Source organism: Anabrus simplex, chromosome 5 (assembly GCF_040414725.1).
Source record: "Anabrus simplex isolate iqAnaSimp1 chromosome 5, ASM4041472v1, whole genome shotgun sequence".
NCBI classification, from domain to species: domain Eukaryota; kingdom Metazoa; phylum Arthropoda; class Insecta; order Orthoptera; family Tettigoniidae; genus Anabrus; species Anabrus simplex.
This window is the reverse complement of record NC_090269.1, coordinates 252162471-252180245: the sequence shown is the minus strand read 5'-3', so window position 1 is coordinate 252180245 and position 17775 is coordinate 252162471. Positions and strand designations below refer to the sequence as shown.

The following is a 17775-nucleotide window of genomic DNA, read 5'->3' as shown; positions in this document are numbered from 1 at the left end:
CAATCAATCAATCAATCAATCAATCAATCAATCAATCAATCAATCAATCAATCAATCGTCTGGTATTCAGTCCAAGGACTGGTCTGTTTCCACTCTTGTTCTATGCCATTCAACTAACAGCTGTTCTGTTCCTTATTATATAGATTTCCAGGCCTTCTAAGACTTTTATGAATGAATTCCTAGCATTTGCCGAAGGCTTTTCCTCAGCAATACAGCCTTCTGCAATAGCTGCCATTAATTTATATTTCATGCGTATTTATCGTATGAGGAATAATAACGGAGATAATCGTAATAACTTTTTTTTTTTCAAAAACGTCCACGTATCTCCTCAAATGTCAGTTCTATTACAGCTGAACACAGCAGGAATTACAGAAAATGCAATTTGCAATATTTTAGGATCCATATATTTTTACCGTATAAATTATGACAATATAAATACAGAGTGAATATAAATTTATATTACACGTTGTGATGGCTTGTAGACGGGACCGAGTAGATAACATTATGAATAGGAAGCCATATCCAGAAAGGTACCGTTTCCCTACCACAAACAAAACACCATCACCTCGGCTGCTGCATCAATGAGCGGAACTGCTTCTGCGCCCACTTATTACGGGAATGGCTCGACTCCCAAGATCATCCAGTGCGATAAAAACATTGTACCTGCCTGTCATCTTCCAGTACACTCTCACAATCACCCAATTGTCGAACATCAGCCCTCACTCCATATGAACCCTGAAGAGAGGTTTTGTATTCAACCGCGGTTTTTGGCACGCATTCTAGTGATTAGAAACTGTATACCACCTCTCCTGCCCTACCGGCTAATATGATGGTGATCTTCCATTGACTTTAACGGGGCGTCGTAAATACGACTAAATCCCTTCAAACAATTAACAGTTTTAGCCGTTCAGGCAAACAACTCAATGTCAAAAACATCCTAGGGATATGAGCTACGAATTTTAGGTGAGTAAAATTTAATAATGAGAATATATTCTTCACTTATTCCTAAAAATCGCAATCCCTTTCTTAACAATTTTTATCCGGTCGATTAGATCACGGCCGACTGGGATTAGATTAACAGTTTGCCTTTTTCTATCACTGTGAGCGCTAATGTCAGTCAATGCATTGTTTCACTTAAGCACCACTACGTGCGCTAATGTGAGTCAATGTAGAGTTTCACTTAAGCTCTTATGACTACATTCAGTGACGATATTTATCAAACAATCAAAAAATGCCTGAGAGTATTGAACCAAGGAACACATTACAGAAAGAATTATGTAAACAAGTTAATTTGTCTAGGATTTGAATCAAAAGCAAAACAGTTAGGGCTAATTGCGGAATAGCCAGGAGGAGGTCAACTATAAGAAGAAAGATGCGTACGAACATATAATTTCTAAGAGCAAGTACCACAAAGAAGTGATCTATCTACAAGTTGGCCCGATGTACTCGCTCATTCCGCTACAAGGCGCAGAAAATTCAAAATGCTCAACAGTCCATAAACTCGATAGCCATAGCCACACTAAAGGATCAATTTATATGCATGATTTCAATTTTCAGAGAAAATGATTAAATGTCGTACTTTTCACTCTTATAAAAGAAATCCAGTCAAACTCCGATCAATTTTCAAAATAGTCCCAATTCATTACACTTTCAGACCTTCAAAGTTAAATAAACGAATCATTATTATTATTATTATAATAATAAAATAATAATAATAATAAACATATATTTCAAAATACAAGGGATATGCCAATAGAGTGGGAATCATAAAGACATGGTTTTTTTTTCAATTTACTTTATGCCTAGGAGTGGGGAGGAAGTGGCCGTGGCCTTAATTAGGGTACAGCCCCAGCATTTGCCTGGTGTGAAAATTGAAAACCACGGAAAACCATCTTCAAGGCTGCCAACAGTGGTGTTCGAACCCACTGTCTTCCGGATGCAAGCTCATATCTGCGTGCCCCTAACCACACGGCCAACTCGTCCGCTGAGTCATAAAGAAATATAACAAGTAATATATTTAGTCTGCATTGATAAACCTTTGAACTGTATCAGCAAAGCGTTTTATGTTTGTTCGTATCAGAAGAAAAATGGCCCAGATATTGTTTATCTTATCTTAAAGCTGTCAAACCGTTAATCATATCGTTAAAACTGACATAAACGATACACCAATTACTTTGAAAGATCGTGAGCATGTGTCAGCTACGGTATCTCACATCGCTTAACTTCAGGTTTTTATGGCGTGGTAGTTACGGCGTAAGTCATCAAACGCACGCGTTACAGTACTAAAAGTAATGTAATCCCTGTGTTTTCAGAGCCATGCTTGACTCTAATGCAAGCGGAGTTCTTAAGAGGTGCAGCTTCTTCAAATTTAAAATGAATTTTCAGATTACAGGGTGTACGTGATACAGTATAGGTATTGTGTTCAATGGTGGTATGGTCGAATTACCTGTAGGAGGAAAACAATTATTATTTGCAGTGGCGTATATTGAGGGCTATCAAGGCTATCGGCGAAGCTTCAAATGAGAACGATGAAAATCTAAAGCACATTATAATGTAAGCATCTGGCACATTGTTTACAAAACTTCAACGCAATGAGATAAAACGTCGCCCGTATTTCTGAGTGCAAGGCATCGGAGAATGATATTGCAGCCCAGACGCTGCGTCCCTCACCCCTCGCCTTATCTCAGGCGGCTTTCTGCCGTATGTCCGAATGAAGCGGGGCCCGGAGGGGATAAGTGTGCTAGGCTTCGGTCCGTCAGATCGCCACTGCTAACGAAGGAGGGATAGGGTAAAGACTCGAAGTTCTCCGGATGTTTCCGAACTAGCGAACGACCCTGCGTTACTCATCGTATATAGGCTATTTCCTCACCTCATACTGTACAGACATAATTATACAGATAACAGAGTGCTGGTATTTCACTCACTTTTGCTTCTACATCCTTGTAGAAAGACACTGCAGTCTACTGTTATAGGTAGATACGTAGATCTGCTCAAATGAAATGCAATCTTTCAAGTTTAGTGTTCTTTTTGGTTGGTTGGAATCGAACTTGTGATCATGGGTCGGACACCACCACTGACCCCCCAAGGAAGCTAATAAAACAGTGAAAAACTAAAATAAACAAAACCAAATTTTTTATGATATAATAATAATAATAATAATAATAATAATAATAATAATACCACCGTGGCCAGTCAGCTCACGCGGGACTCTGGTTCCGAACTGAATATGAGTTGTACATAACACTGGGCGGGGGGCCTCAACCTCGACACGGCACGTCCCATATGGCTGATGGGGGATGTTCCTGTAGATATACAAGACAGGTGTGAATAAGGCATTGCCAAATAATACACCCGTGGGTCAACTGAGGCAATGAAGATGACCAACGGTTTTGAATGCGTAGGATAAAGCGGATAAGTTGCTAAAGCGGAGGAACTGTCTTCAAGTCAAAAAAATCCGTTTGTGTCTGTACCCACATCGGGCAGCGAACTGGTCGGTGTCTGTTTCCCAGGTTAGGGGCGACCGTATGTTATCTCTTAGGTTGACATCCCAAGCAGTATCCGAAGTCCTCAGGAAATTCAGGCACATCAAATCCATTTTAAACAAAATGGTAGAGCATGGAGGAAACAAACCAAAGGAAAACTATCCCAGGTGATAATAAGGATAGCCTTCAATCCACTGCCACCAACCAAGGTGGTAGAAGAGGGCCATCAGAGTCTGGGGAGGCCTCACTGTCATGCTCAGTACGGTATCTGAATTCAGACTAAAGAAAATCAGTTACATAGCGACTTTCAACACCAATTCAATCAGAAGGATAGGGAAGTTGAAAGAGGTCACCAACCTGATGACTCAACAGCATATATTAATAACGGCAGTTCAAGAAACTTTGTTTGGACACGAGGATTCCTTTGAGTCAGAGGGATACCGAATATTAAAAGACAAACCACGGAAGAAAATTCTCGAAGGCACCAACATGCTAGGAACAGGATTTATTGTATCAAAGAAGATGATTAACTCAATCACGGGATTCTCCTCGACCTCAAGCAGAATCTCATCTCTGTCCTTCCGAAGTACAAATAAAGGATATACTGTCATCAATACCTATGCTCCAGCAAATCAAGATAATTACAGAAATCCTGAGGCTGTGGAACAATTTTGGGAAGACGTGCAATCAACAACTCATATAATTCCCTAACACCATATTCACATTTTAATGGGTGACAGCAACGCACAACTAGGTAGAGAAAAGAAGTATTCTGATATAGTTGGCCAGTACTCAGCCCATAAGAGAACTATCCTCAATGGTAAGCGTCTCATAGATACATGCAGAAAGTTTTCGTTGAGAATGAAATCCATGCGGTTAAAACACCTTCCAAGAAAACAGAAGACATGGAAGTCGCGAGGTGCACGTTTAGAAGAATACCAAATTGATCACGTAGCCATTTCATACAAATCTGATAAAGAAATTTGAAATGTAAAGGTACTCAGGAACGCGAAAGATGACTCTTTCGCTACATTTCCAAAGTGAAACTAAACTTTATCCCCAGAAACCATAAAATTAACGAGAGGAAAGCATAGAAACCCCTGCCAAAATATGATACAGTAAAAGTCAAAAGACCACACAACTTTCAGAGAACACTTCAGCAAATGCATCGGAAATTCACCTCCTGAAACCTGGGAACAGCTGAAAGAAGCAGTACTCTCAACCGCACAGGAAAAAATCCCTCTTAAGAAGAAATTTACACATCCATGGTGGAACCAAGAATATGAGGACGCAATAAAAGGGAGACAAGAAGCGTGGGAGAGGTGGGAAAAAACGAAAAGTCAACAAGATGGGCTCTACTTCCTTGAAATAAGGAAGTAAACTACCAAAGTCATCCCAAAGACGAAGAGGCCCTTTGATAAATATACCCTTAAATCCATCGAACAAGACTTCAGGAAGAAGAAGAAGAAATCGAGAAATGTCCACAAAACATTCAAAAGAAACACCCAGAAATATGAGCGGCCGTCGCTTAGCTTCAAAGACCCGAAAGGTAGAAAAGGTATAACTGATCAATAAAACTTTCAGATCTTAGCGAGATTCTTTGAACAACTACTAAATTGTAAACCACCACACAAGTTGACAAGATATCAAACTAGATTCTCCAATGCCAACGAGAGGTGAGGTGGAAAAAGCCATCAAAGAATTCAAGAACGACAAAGCCAGTGAGGAAGACTCAATAATAGCAGAGCTTTGGAAGAATGTAGATAGCATAACAATAGACATCTTGACTAAAATTATACAAGACATCTGTATTAAGGTAGAACTCCCTGCAGAATGGACCACTGCTCTAATCCACCCTCTGCACCAGACCAGAATACCATATCTGATTATGGACATTATGGATCGCTTTTGCGGATAATGTAGCTATACTATCAGATTCGATTGAAACAGCAACAGACCAGATAAATACACTTCAATCCATAACCTCCAAGACTGGTCTTCAGTTGTCTTATGAGAAAACAGTGTTCATGTCAAATGACAAATCCGCACCAGAATACCTTATTCCCTGCAACAGAGTCCGTATTTGGTGGAATGGATCAGTGAAGACCTCAAGACCAACAAAGCGTTTGAAGAAATGTTTACGAAACTGGATATTGCATACAACCAATGAGAAAATTTACCAGAAGAAATCCATATCCATCAATGCGAAATTAATACACTTTAACGCTGTAGTCAGACCTGAGATCCTCTATGCAGCTGAAACTCTAACCATCAAAGGAGCAAACTCATACAGAAACTTGAGATCAGCGGAAGAACTATCTTGAGAAAGATCTTAGACCCAAGGATCATAAATGGGGAAAGGTATCTGAGGCCCAACGATGATCTATACCTAAAGCAAGAACCTTTAATGGACACCATTATCAAGAGACGTCTCCAATTCCACGGACATTGAGAGAATGAACGAATCAAGACTGACCAACGTCATCCACAGAGCCAGCCCCTGCAAGAAAACATCACTGTGATACAAGCAAGTTAAACAAGATCTTCAAACCTTCAACATCTCTGAATCCCATATCCAGGACAGACAGACTTTCCGGAAAATGTTAAAGGAAGACCCACAATTTAAACATAAGAAAGGGCAGAGGTCAAAGAGATCAGAAGCAAAACAACTACAAAGCCAGAAAATGAAGGAGATATGGGCTAGGAAGAAGGCTCTTAAAAACGTGAAACCAATCCCTTGTTAGCTGAAAACCATTTTGGTTAAACTTCATAGCCCATAGCTGGCTCATTCGAAGAAAGAAATAATATAACATTCCATATTTCAAAATACAACGGATATGTCAATAGAGTGAAAGTCAAAAAGACTTTTTCAATTTGCTTTACGTCGCATCGACACAGACAGGTCTTATGGAGATGATGGGATAGGACAGGACTAGGAGTGGGAAGGAGGTGGTCGTGGCCTTAATTAAGGCACAGTCCCAGCATTTGTCTGGTGTGAAAAAGGAAAACCATCTTCAGGGTTGCCGACAATGTGGTTCGAACCCACTATCTCCCGAATGCTGAGTTCACAGCTGCGCGACCCTAAACGCACGGCCACAATCCGATGGTAACTTTTTCTCGAGAGATTATTCTGGCAATGGGCGCACACACTTGTCAGAGATACATCCTTTTTATATATTCCACCTGAGCTTCAATGGGCAATTCTTTATTGTCTTTCCAACCCGTCCATATTAGGTTTTGTAAAACCTAGAGCCTCTTTCATTTTCACACCTTTCATCCCACGGCCTTGGCCAGCCAAGACGAATTCTGCACAGTTAAATCGACCAGGTTCACTACCTCCAGAACCAGAAATTACCTCACTATGCTTCAAGAATGAACCCCATTCCAGCTATCGGTCCTGGACTGACCAGGAAATGAACCCAGGCTCAGTGGGTAAGAGTGAGAGACTTGTTACTGCTACAGTCCTTCCAACCGCTTTGCCACTATCATTGAAGACCTAACTCATCCTCGTGCAACGATTGAGCTAACAGGGGATGATCATTTCGTCCCGCCTGCCCTTAGAACAACAATCACCCAACTCAACTGAACTTAAACTGCATAAAATGGTCAAAAGTTGGCAAGAGAATTTGATAATATTAAAAGTAAACTGCAAACGTTAGTAATATTCATTTCATCCTTTCCATAACTACCCCGCATGACTCTGTCGGAGATATAATCTGACTAGCTGATGTACTCGTGCTTCACTGCTGAATTTTACATCATATACAGAATTCTACGTTAGGTAGTGAACACGTTGTGAGTAAGATTGTATTAAATTGCTTAGCTCTAAACGTTACCCTAGAAACGCGACGGGGAAGTCACCAAACGTCTTTCCTTATGTGAAGAATGGGTATGGGAATTTTCATTGTAATGGTAGGCCCTCTTGCCTACCATCAGTCACAACCAACCCTCATTCTCAGACTTTACATACCAATTTTCATTAAATTCTCTTCAGCCATTTCCTCGTGATGCGTGTACATACATACATACATACATACATACATACATATATACATACTTACATACAGACAGAGAGACAGACATTACGGACCAATAAAAAGTGCATTTCCTTGTTACTGTGGACGTGGCCGATACAGAAATACCATTCTTCTTAAATTGTGAGCAATGTACAGACATAACTCTTATTTTATATATACATATATTGCCTTCACAAGTCCGACTCATTGGCTGAATTGTCAACGTTGAGGCCTTCGGTTCAGAGGGTCCCGGGTTCGATTCCCGGCCGGGTCGGGGATTTTAATCGCCTTTAATTAATTCTTGTGGCCTGGGGACTGGGAGTTTGTGTTTGTCCCAACACGTTCTTCTTCAAAATCAGACAATACACTACCAACCACCACAGAAATACGCAATAGTGATTACATCCCTCCATACGGGGTTGGCGTCAGGAAGGGCATCCGGCCGTAAAACAGGGCCGAATCCACATGTGCTACACAGATCGCACCCGCGAACCCACAGATGTGGGAAAAGCGGTAGAAAAAGAAAAGGAAGAAATATAACCTTCTCAATTTTCTGTCTTCTTTTTTTTTGGCGATGCCTCAAATATACTGTACAACGTGTTACATAAGCAAGTTCAAAAATAACATCATGAAATATATTTATGAAGCACTAAATGTAGAGGATACTAACTTATTTAAGGAGAGGGAAAATGCATTATAGTTTATGGACAGGTTGTATAAGGTATGTGGTCCTACCTGTATGCGTCCTCTGGTGGGCTTTGAGGTGTGAGCTCTTTGTGTAGACCTTTTTGCAGCCGGTGAATTGACATTTATGTATCCTCCTTTTCGAGTCTGGAGAATGGTCGTGTCTGGAGTGATGCCTTCCACTGGAGGGGGCTGCAGCGGTGGTGACGGCGCCAGGAGACGCTGGGGAGGTGGCCGCCGGGTGGTGACGAGGTACTTGTGGGAAACTGCTTTGGGTGACGGAGATCACGCCCGGAGAACTGACCGACGTTAGACGCAGGATGGCGCTTCGAGAGCCTGTTCCTGAGGCTACTCTCAACAGACCGTGGCCCCCTGTGGTGGCGTCGCTACTCGAACTGCTGCTGCTGTTGCTGCTGTTGCTGTTGCTATTTCCCTGGCCCGACTCGGGGCTGGAAGGGGGTGTCAGTGTGGGGAGTATGCTCTGCCCCGCTGACGAGCTTCTGGCCACCAAACGGAGCTCCAGAGGGTTGCTGTCGCTGGTTAGCGCAGCCTGTTGCCTTCTGTCACTACTACTGCTTACAAGGTCAGCATCTTCATAGCAATCCTCCTCGTCTTCTTCTTCGTCTTCAACTGGCTCCTTCTTGACCAGTACTGCACAGGACAGAGAACTGCTGTCCCAGGAAACGCCACTGCAAGCAGAACTGGCAGAACTGAGGCTAACGGTATCGAGCGGCCTCTCACTTAGGTTTAATTCGTCTAATGTTAATGGATCAACGACTTCTACTTTGGTGCTCCAAGACGCGGCTGCAGCTACTGCTGGCGCAGCGAACAAATTCCATGGCGTGTCCAAATCCGTAGGCAGCTTCTTGTATGACTGTAACTTGGGTTCGTCCTTCAGGTAGCGTTCCATTTCGTAGCATGTCTGCAAAAAAAGAAAAAAAATCAATCAGATAGAGCAGAAATCATGTTCAAAAAGCTGAAAGATAGACGTCTGAATCAGATAAAACATTCAACAACAGTGCCTTTCGTAATGTACTAGAAGCGTTTGCGGCTTTGGAAATGAATGTAGACTACTACACCAGTTCCCGAATTCGACAAGAAATACGCTAAAACTTTGTAAGTTAAAGATATTTAAGCATAAATGTGTCTAATGTGCATCACTGTTATAAAAATTAAATTGGAGTAAATTACATGATACAGAAAGAGAGATTATGTAACTCTTGTTGATAATGCGTACAGAAAATTTGGAAGATTTCATGGTGAACCACTTTCTTGAACAGTCAGTGGTGACTCCATGGTCTTTTTTTTTTTTTTTTTTTTTGAGGGATAAAAAGTTGTACATCATCCGAAAAATAAGAAGGGCTCATGACAACGTAGAGCTGGCCGTAAGTGAATAACATGGTGTCTGCCATAATTTGCTAAGAATTGCGTAGCCATTTGTGGCCACGACAGACCGCTTACTGAGATCGGATCCTGACCAAACTTTTATTCGCACACTGAGTTCTGTGGTAATGCATTACTATATGAATTTTAGTGAATATTGGGTGACAGCTATGGGACTTATTAAAGGAGCAAGGATTCCCGTTATTGGTGAAAGTTGCGTGGCAATTTGAGGGCCCGATCATCCTTTGCTCGGATCGGATCCGGACGAATCTTACCTTCACACACCATGTGGTGGTAGTGAATCACTGTGTGAATTGTAGTGAACATGTGGTAACTCTTCTGGGACTTTCCAAAGGAAAAAAATTATCCCCCCCTTAATTCTAACAGTTGCGTGGTAATTTGAGGCCCCTTCCTCAGAGTAAACCCGGAAGAAACTTATGTTCACACATTATGTAGTGGCAGTAAATCACTGTGTGAATTTTGGTAACTACTCTGGGACTTATTAAAGGAAAAACGGCCCCGGTTAATTAATTAATATTAGAGAACAAACAAACAAACAAACAAACAAACAAACAAGTACAATCAATGTTTATGAAAACCATGAAGTTAGGCGTCTAATGAGTGATTACCAGTGGCAGCCACGGGGACTACTAGCTATAACAGAGTGATTATATCTAATAAAGCCAGCGAGAGAGGAAACTTAGTGAATTTATCTTAGCAAACAGCATTGCCGTTGGTCATGAGCAGTGTATTATCGTCAGTGTTCTCTTGGTTTTGTGTATTATTTCTGTGTTGGTTACCGGAACTGCAGCTATTTTTTAGAATGGAAAAGCCTCGAAAGAAATCATGCGAAGTGATCCGTTCTCAGAAGATAAAGTTGTTTGAAATGTTTATAAAGAAGTTAAGCTGGCAAAAGCTGCTAGATTTGTAGGTAGAAATGAGAAGACAGTACGGAACATCGCTAGCGAGTATGAAAAAGTGGATAAGGACAGAAGTCAGCTCCTAATTCTCGGTAATCGTGGACCACTTCCGAAGAAGTCAAAACTCAACTATTTTAGTAGAAGTGCTGTAAGCTTAACTTTCTTGTAGTCTTATGAAGAACCGAAAAAGAAATCCTACTGGTACCGCGATGCATAAATGGAACTGGAAATACGTGATAAAAGTAATTAGAGAACTAACATTATGGGTGTATTCTGCAGCGAAATTGACAGTATTTTGGCAACCGATAAGGCGGATGGCGTTTCTGACGGAGAACGTTATACTTTCGGTGCAAAACGTTAATGGATAACTACAGCATGTTTCTGAGTGAAGTTGTATACTCAAAAAGATTATTATATTGATATCAGCAGCATAATGGAATAGGATCTGCATTCTGCATTCCGAGTCTGCTAACAATTACTAATAGTGCATTGAAGTTGGCTTCCTGGGTTCGCAAGTCGCTCCCGTGTGTGCGCTTTATATATCAACAAACGTCATTTTGGTATTCACATCATAACGGCGAGAACGGCGCCATATACGTTGGTAAAACTCAGTACTTATGTTCAAGACAAAAGGTAGAAGAAAATAGGCTGAAAATTATATTCATGATCTATAGGGATGGCCCGGGGGAGAGGAGGATTTAGAGAAGCTCATTTTGATGTTCCACAGCATAAGAGGCAAACGGCGGAGCAGAAATTTGTGAAATTCAGCTTTTAGTTTCAAGATAAAAGGGAGAAGAAGGTAAGCTGTAAATTAAGCACAGTTCAGTCCTGTTTCTTCGTCAGCCTCATCCATAAAGTAAATAAATTACTGTATTGATGTTAAGGAAAGAAATTGTACACGTAGTCTATTAATCACATAACACTCACTCAACACAAGAGAAGTATGCAGTGATATACAGACTAAAAAACCTAACGCAACACATAAGCAGACGACTTCTCTACAACAGTAATACTAATATGCTTCCAGGATTCACAGAGTAACTGATTACCCATTACATATACCGGAGTGACGCACAAGGAAAATGAAGGGAGGCAACAAAGCAATGGCTGTTCCCGCCATTGTGCTTCCTCCCTTCCCATTTTCTCAACAAGGAATTATCTATAAATTTACTTATTCATAAAAGTTTCGACAGGCTGAACAACATAACAGATATAAATAAACTGAGTCGAAACTGAAAAGAAATAACTTCAAATATCACATAATTTCTAATGACTGACACAGGCGTCTCACAACAATATCCTGTATGTGCTCGGATTACACCCACTTCAAGGATGCCTTTGTCACTGCCCACGTTTCATGCATGAATGGTATCAAAGCTCGTATAGTACGTGCTAGTTGCGTACAAACAGGATTCCGATTTCAGATGACAGGCGGATACCCTTCACATGAAATATGACGATAAATGTGATCAAGGAATCTTAATTTTGCGTTCAATTTCAATTTTATCTCCAAAGAACACGCATTACTCTCGAGGATTCCATGAACAAAGTGGGATTTTAATTTGCTCCTCTCGCAGAGATTTAAGCAACAGAGTGATATGGGATGAAATCCGAATTCAGGTACCTTTCATATAAGAGATGGTTGCAGACAACCACAGAAACGTTTCAGCTCAGGCTTTCATTTCGTGGTAACAGATTCAAGAGCTGTGGTACTGAACAGGGTGAGTTTCAAATTCAATCGTAGGTAGATTCTAACTTTTATAACAGCAAATCTGTGTACGCAGTAATGGGTGGTCGGTCATAAAAAGTAATATAGGAAATGAATAACGCGAAATTTAAAAATATATTTCAACTTGCGACAATTCGTTCGAAAAGAAGGAAATTATATTATTATTATTATTATTATTATTATTATTATTATTATTATTATTATTATTATTATTATTATTATTATTATTATTACTATGTGCGTATGGACAAAATGGATTACGCAAAGCTCTAACGATTCTGTTTTCTGAGTTGCCAAACATTTCTCATCCTTTCTCCGTGGATCCTTTTTCGTTCTTCTGTCCACTTTGCTCCAGTCTTCTTTTTCACTTCATTCTCTGGTTGCACTTTCCATCCATTATTTTTTTTCCTGTAGAGGTTTCTGTCCGCGGTGTCATTTGAGTTCATCTGGGCTTTTTCCAGATCCTACTTCACTTCCAGTACCCATTGAATATTTTTAGATGGTCTATGTAGGTAAGAATCTTGTGTGTCAGTCTACTTGCCGGCAGTCTGCGGACGTGCCCATAAAATTTCAGACGTCTTTTGCGGATGTCTGCTGCAATGTCGGAAAGCTGTTCTGTCACTTTGCGTGACCTCAGACTATATCCATCTTCTGTTTTTCGGGGGCCGAAAATTTTCCTCAGGATTCTTCTTTCTTCTTTTAAAATGTTTTCTAGGTCACCTTTCCCATTTAGTGTAAGGGTCTCGCCGGCATATAAGACTTCGGGCTTGATTACTGTATCACAGTGTCTGATCTTTGCATGGCGGGACAAGCACTTTTTATTGTATATGTTGTGAACCCTACCGTAGGCTTTCCGAAACGTTTGTAGGCGAATTTTCTGGGCAGACTTCTCGCCTCCCGTTGGTTCAAGTATTTCTCTCAAGTACTTGAAGTGTGGTACTCGGTTGATTTGCCCATATGTCGTGTTCAAATTTTGAGCAGAAGAAATTATTATTATTATTATTTTACACGTTGCTTTACGTCGCATCGACACAGATAGGTCTTATGGCGACGATGGGACAGGAGAGGACTATGAGTGTAAAGGAAGCGTCTGTGGCATTAATTAAGGCACAGACCCAGCATTGTCCTGGTGTGAAGATGAGAAAACACGGAAAACCATCTTCAGGACTGCCGACAATAGGGTTCGAACCCACTAACTCCCGGATACTGGATACCGGCCGCACTTAAGCGACTGCAGCTATCGAGCTCGGTGGCTCGAGAATTGTACGCCAAGGCACATCAGGAATCAGCAAGGAAATGTTATCACGAGGTATAGCTGAAGAATAGTGAGAGTACTACATAAGGCTGTTCTACGATTACCCAAAACCCAAACTACGAGAGCTGGTTGAAGCCCAGAATCATCGATCCTCAGAAAAGAAGTGGAACGTGCAGGGAAGAAGTTGTTAAACCAAAAATCTCCAGGTTTTCGTGAAAATACCGCCGAAGCCGTGAAAAACATGGGCGAGCTGTGCCAGAAGATCTGGACGTCTGGAAACTGGCTGAAACAGTGGTGCCACTCCATTTCATGCCTTTGTTCAATAAGGGCTTCCCACTCGACGGCGGGGACCATCGCATGGCAGCCCTTATCTCCCACGTCAGCAAAATCATGCTAACGGTACTGAACGAGAGACCAAACACACTCCTCCTCCCACAGATATCAGATGAGCAGACGGGACTCATTCCAGGCAAAGGAACGCGTGAAGAGATCCTGATCATTCGACAATTAATATAGAACGCTAGGGAGTTCAATGTTGAAAGATGTGCTTCGTGAATTTCAAGAAAGCTTTCGATAATGTGAAATTTTCTGAGCTCTAGATAATTCTCATGGAAATGGGAACAACGCGAACCTGGTGAAAATGACTGAACAACTATACGTGTCAGCGACAATCTCGCAGATATTTTCCTGTGAGGTGATTCATTTTATCATCTATCCTTTCCAACACCTACAACGAGCACATCGTGAAGAGAATCTTTTAATACTATACTGGCGACATCGCATTTGGTGGAAGGAAAATTAGCAATCTACGATACACAGATGACACTCTGATAATAGCGGGGGGGAAAAAACATGGGATAGAGACCATCAAGCGGAGGCTATAATATCGGAGCAAAGTGTGTGGACTCGAAATGAGCAATTCGAAGACCAAGGTGATGATACTATACCTCTCCAATAACAAATCCCGAGACAACATAAAGTCACTTACTCTTGCATCTGATACTCATCGTCACTAACACTGAAGACTGCGAGCTTCAAGTTCGCAGGTACATCACAAAGCGCGAAATTCGACAGAAAAGCTAACTTGCATTTGCAAGAACTCCTCCATCACCATCAATACGAAACTAAAGACGGATGCGAACGCTTATCTTCCCCATCGCAACATATCGGGCGTAACCATGGACTGAGAAGATGACAGACCGCCGCAGGATCGATGTATTGGAACTGCTATGCTACAGAAGGCTATTACAAATACCATGGACGTCACGCCGCACCAGGGAGTCGATCCTGAGACAACGTCGCGTGAAAATGAGTCTGTCAACCTTTGCGAGCCGACAGTTTAAGAAATACGCCGGAGAAATTGCCAGGAGACCAGAAGCAATGAAAAATCTGATCAACGAGGGAAACGTCTAATGTTAATGGATCAACGACTTCTACTTTGGTGCTCCAAGACGCGGCTGAAGACCTCAAGGACGTGTACATCATGATGGACAGACCAACTCAAGAATTTGAGGGGGAAGAGCCTGCAAGTTGCGCACAGAATTGGGAATACTACAGAGAATCCTATCCGTCACGATGCTTTTGCATCATGATGTTACCAAACCCTTACGTACAGTTAGAACATGAGAGATCAATATTAGTAGCTGTCATCGAGACACACGTGCAATCACGCATGTAAGAAGTAGAAACGATCTTCCTAAAGAAAGTAGAGGTATATCACGTCTGACAGAGGAATGACTACTAACTCGGTTAGGCAATAAAGAAAGATTCTCTTGACGGAAAAAAAAGGCAATAAAAATATGTCTCCTTTTATGTTCCAGTTCTGATCCAGTGAATGCTTCGATAAGCGGCAGCCAAAAGAAATCAATTCAACCTGAGAAGAGGAAGAAACATTGGAGAAAATGTGAAGAAGAAAGAGGTGAGGCAAAGAAAGAAAAAAGGAAAAGAAGAATGTGTTTCTCCTATTCTACTCTTTCCTACTAGTAAATTGTGTCCATGTCTGTTTGGGGTTTCTCAGCTCATCTCTCATATAATGTGTGTGTGTGTGTGTGTCCATATCTCATTTCGCCCTCGACCCAAATCCTCTTAGCTGTGGCAGAGCGAAACCAACCATTACGTGCCGGACACAGATGTTTACTTACATTCTCAAAGAAGACGGCAACAAAGAAAAGTGAATCGTATCGGTATAAATCGGAAATAAACAAGGAATATATTCCAGACCATAAAAATCACGTATACCTGGATTACCAAGCCAATTACGGTTACACTTAGGTGAAGTAGGGCCTTTAATTTCCGGAAGAAATGAATTAGAATGCGAACCAATTCACGCACCACAGTCTTCCTAAACGATCTGTAAAAGATATTTCGAAAACACATATAATAGCTCATATAATGTATGCAATCCCCCCTACACAACCATCGAGCGGGTTAAATGACGTTTGATATTCGTGGAGCCATCGGAAAGGTAAAAGTAGCGGTCGTGATCTTAAGATACAGCCCTGCATTTGTCTTCCAAAATGTTGCGAACGACCGGAAGACATCTTAAAGACTTCGGATAATGGAGTATGAGTTCGCTATTATACAATTCAACCTTACAGCTATATTACCCGCACCACGTAGCCAACATAATAATAATAATAATAATAATAATAATAATAATAATAATAATAATAATGGATTTTTGTAACGTCTGGTGTAACTGCTAGGGGATTCAACAGACGCCGAGATGAAAGAATTTTGTCCTACAGGAGTTATTTAACTTGGTAGTCAACGGCACGGAATCATCGCATTTAAACACCATCAAATGACAATCACCTCAACTGAAAAATAGAGTATTCATATATTTTTGTTATCATTATTAATGCTTTTAGGCCCCAGATTGATAAACATGGCCTCTTATGGATTTTCGCAACGTGAGGGAGGTGTATTCTCAGAAGTAATTAATAATGTGCTTGGACTTATGTCCCAAAAACTACTCTTACAGTTTTCGGAGACGCCGAGTTCCCGGCATGTTGTTTAAATCTATCAAACAATAACGACACATTTAGTACCGAACCCATCAACGTGGACTCAGAAAGCCAGAGATACAGCGCCTGAGCTACTCCGCCCGACCGTCCTCAGATGAGATAGACAGAAATTGTTCAACAATGACGAAGGGTTTGAATTCAAAATTGATAGGTGCTCTATTCACAACACGGTACGCTCATGCGCTCTTTCGACACCAAAAGATATTCATATCACATTTTTTGATGTCTGATGTTTTCTCGTCCATAAATTAGCAAATATTCGAAAAAAGGTCATTAGACTAATAAAAGACCATGGAGGGAGGGGGATATAAAACGAAAAATAATATAAGAAAAATAAAGAAGACAAAAAGTAATAGAAAAGAGATGGGGATGAAGAGAAAAGTAAATTAAAATCTACAGTTCTAGCAATCAGGCAAGCAACTCAGAGTTGAAAACATCCTAGGGATATGAGCTACGAATTTTAGTTAAATAAAATATAATAAAGTATGAGAATATGTTCTTTATTTATTCCCCAATCCCATTTTTCATCATCGTCCGGTCGATTAGCAATTTGAATTTTTCTACCGTTAGGAGCGTTAATGTGAGTCAATGCATAGTTTCACTTAAGCCCTTATAACTACATTCGGTGTGAACAGTCTTCAAATATCAAAAAGCGTCTGAAGGTATTGAGCCAAGGAACACGTTACAGAAAAAAATATGTACAGTAGTCTATAATTTGGACAGAATTTGAATCAAGGAGAAAACGCCCTTTTGCCCTTCAACTTTCGGTACAATCGAGGAAATTGTTTTATTTCACAATTTTCGCAGTATGGAGACTCCTATTTTGCCTCCAAAGAAATGTTTTCAGCATTAAAATGGCGGAAGGCGTGGGTAGAAATTTATAAAGTCGTTTAAAGGGACGAGAGGAAAAGAGAAATAATTAAATTACGAGTGCAGACAGATAATAAATAGATGACATAATCAGTAGTAGTCGTCATAGTAGTCGCAGTAGTCGTCGCCGTCATGGATAATAATATACGAAACCAGAACCTTCAGACTGTTCCCCCTTTCCTTTTCTTTCTTCTCTTCAGTTCAAACATTGCTCGGAAATAAGACACTTAAGAAAAGAAAATTCACTCCATGAAGGAGCCATGGCAGTGGTACGCATGCCGGTGCAGGCACAGGATATAGTAATATAAAGAAAATATCAGAATATTTTACCACACCAAACATTTATTGCAGGGTAATGCACACTTGAAGAATGCACTTAGTACAGTGTTTGACACCCATAGCGCGAGGGG

The 17775-nt window shown here is 40.8% G+C and overlaps 1 protein-coding gene across 1 annotated transcript in view; it reads right to left on the bottom strand.

Moving 5' to 3' along the window:
* The window catches only part of LOC136873955 (Krueppel-like factor luna), a 1015772-nt gene that overhangs the window by 459415 nt on the left and 538582 nt on the right, over positions 1–17775 (bottom strand). The window contains exon 4 of the mRNA XM_067147350.2: positions 8234–9104. Coding sequence (XP_067003451.1) covers positions 8234–9092 — 859 coding nt within the window. The 5' untranslated portion in view covers positions 9093–9104. The remainder of the gene's footprint in view (positions 1–8233; positions 9105–17775) is intronic.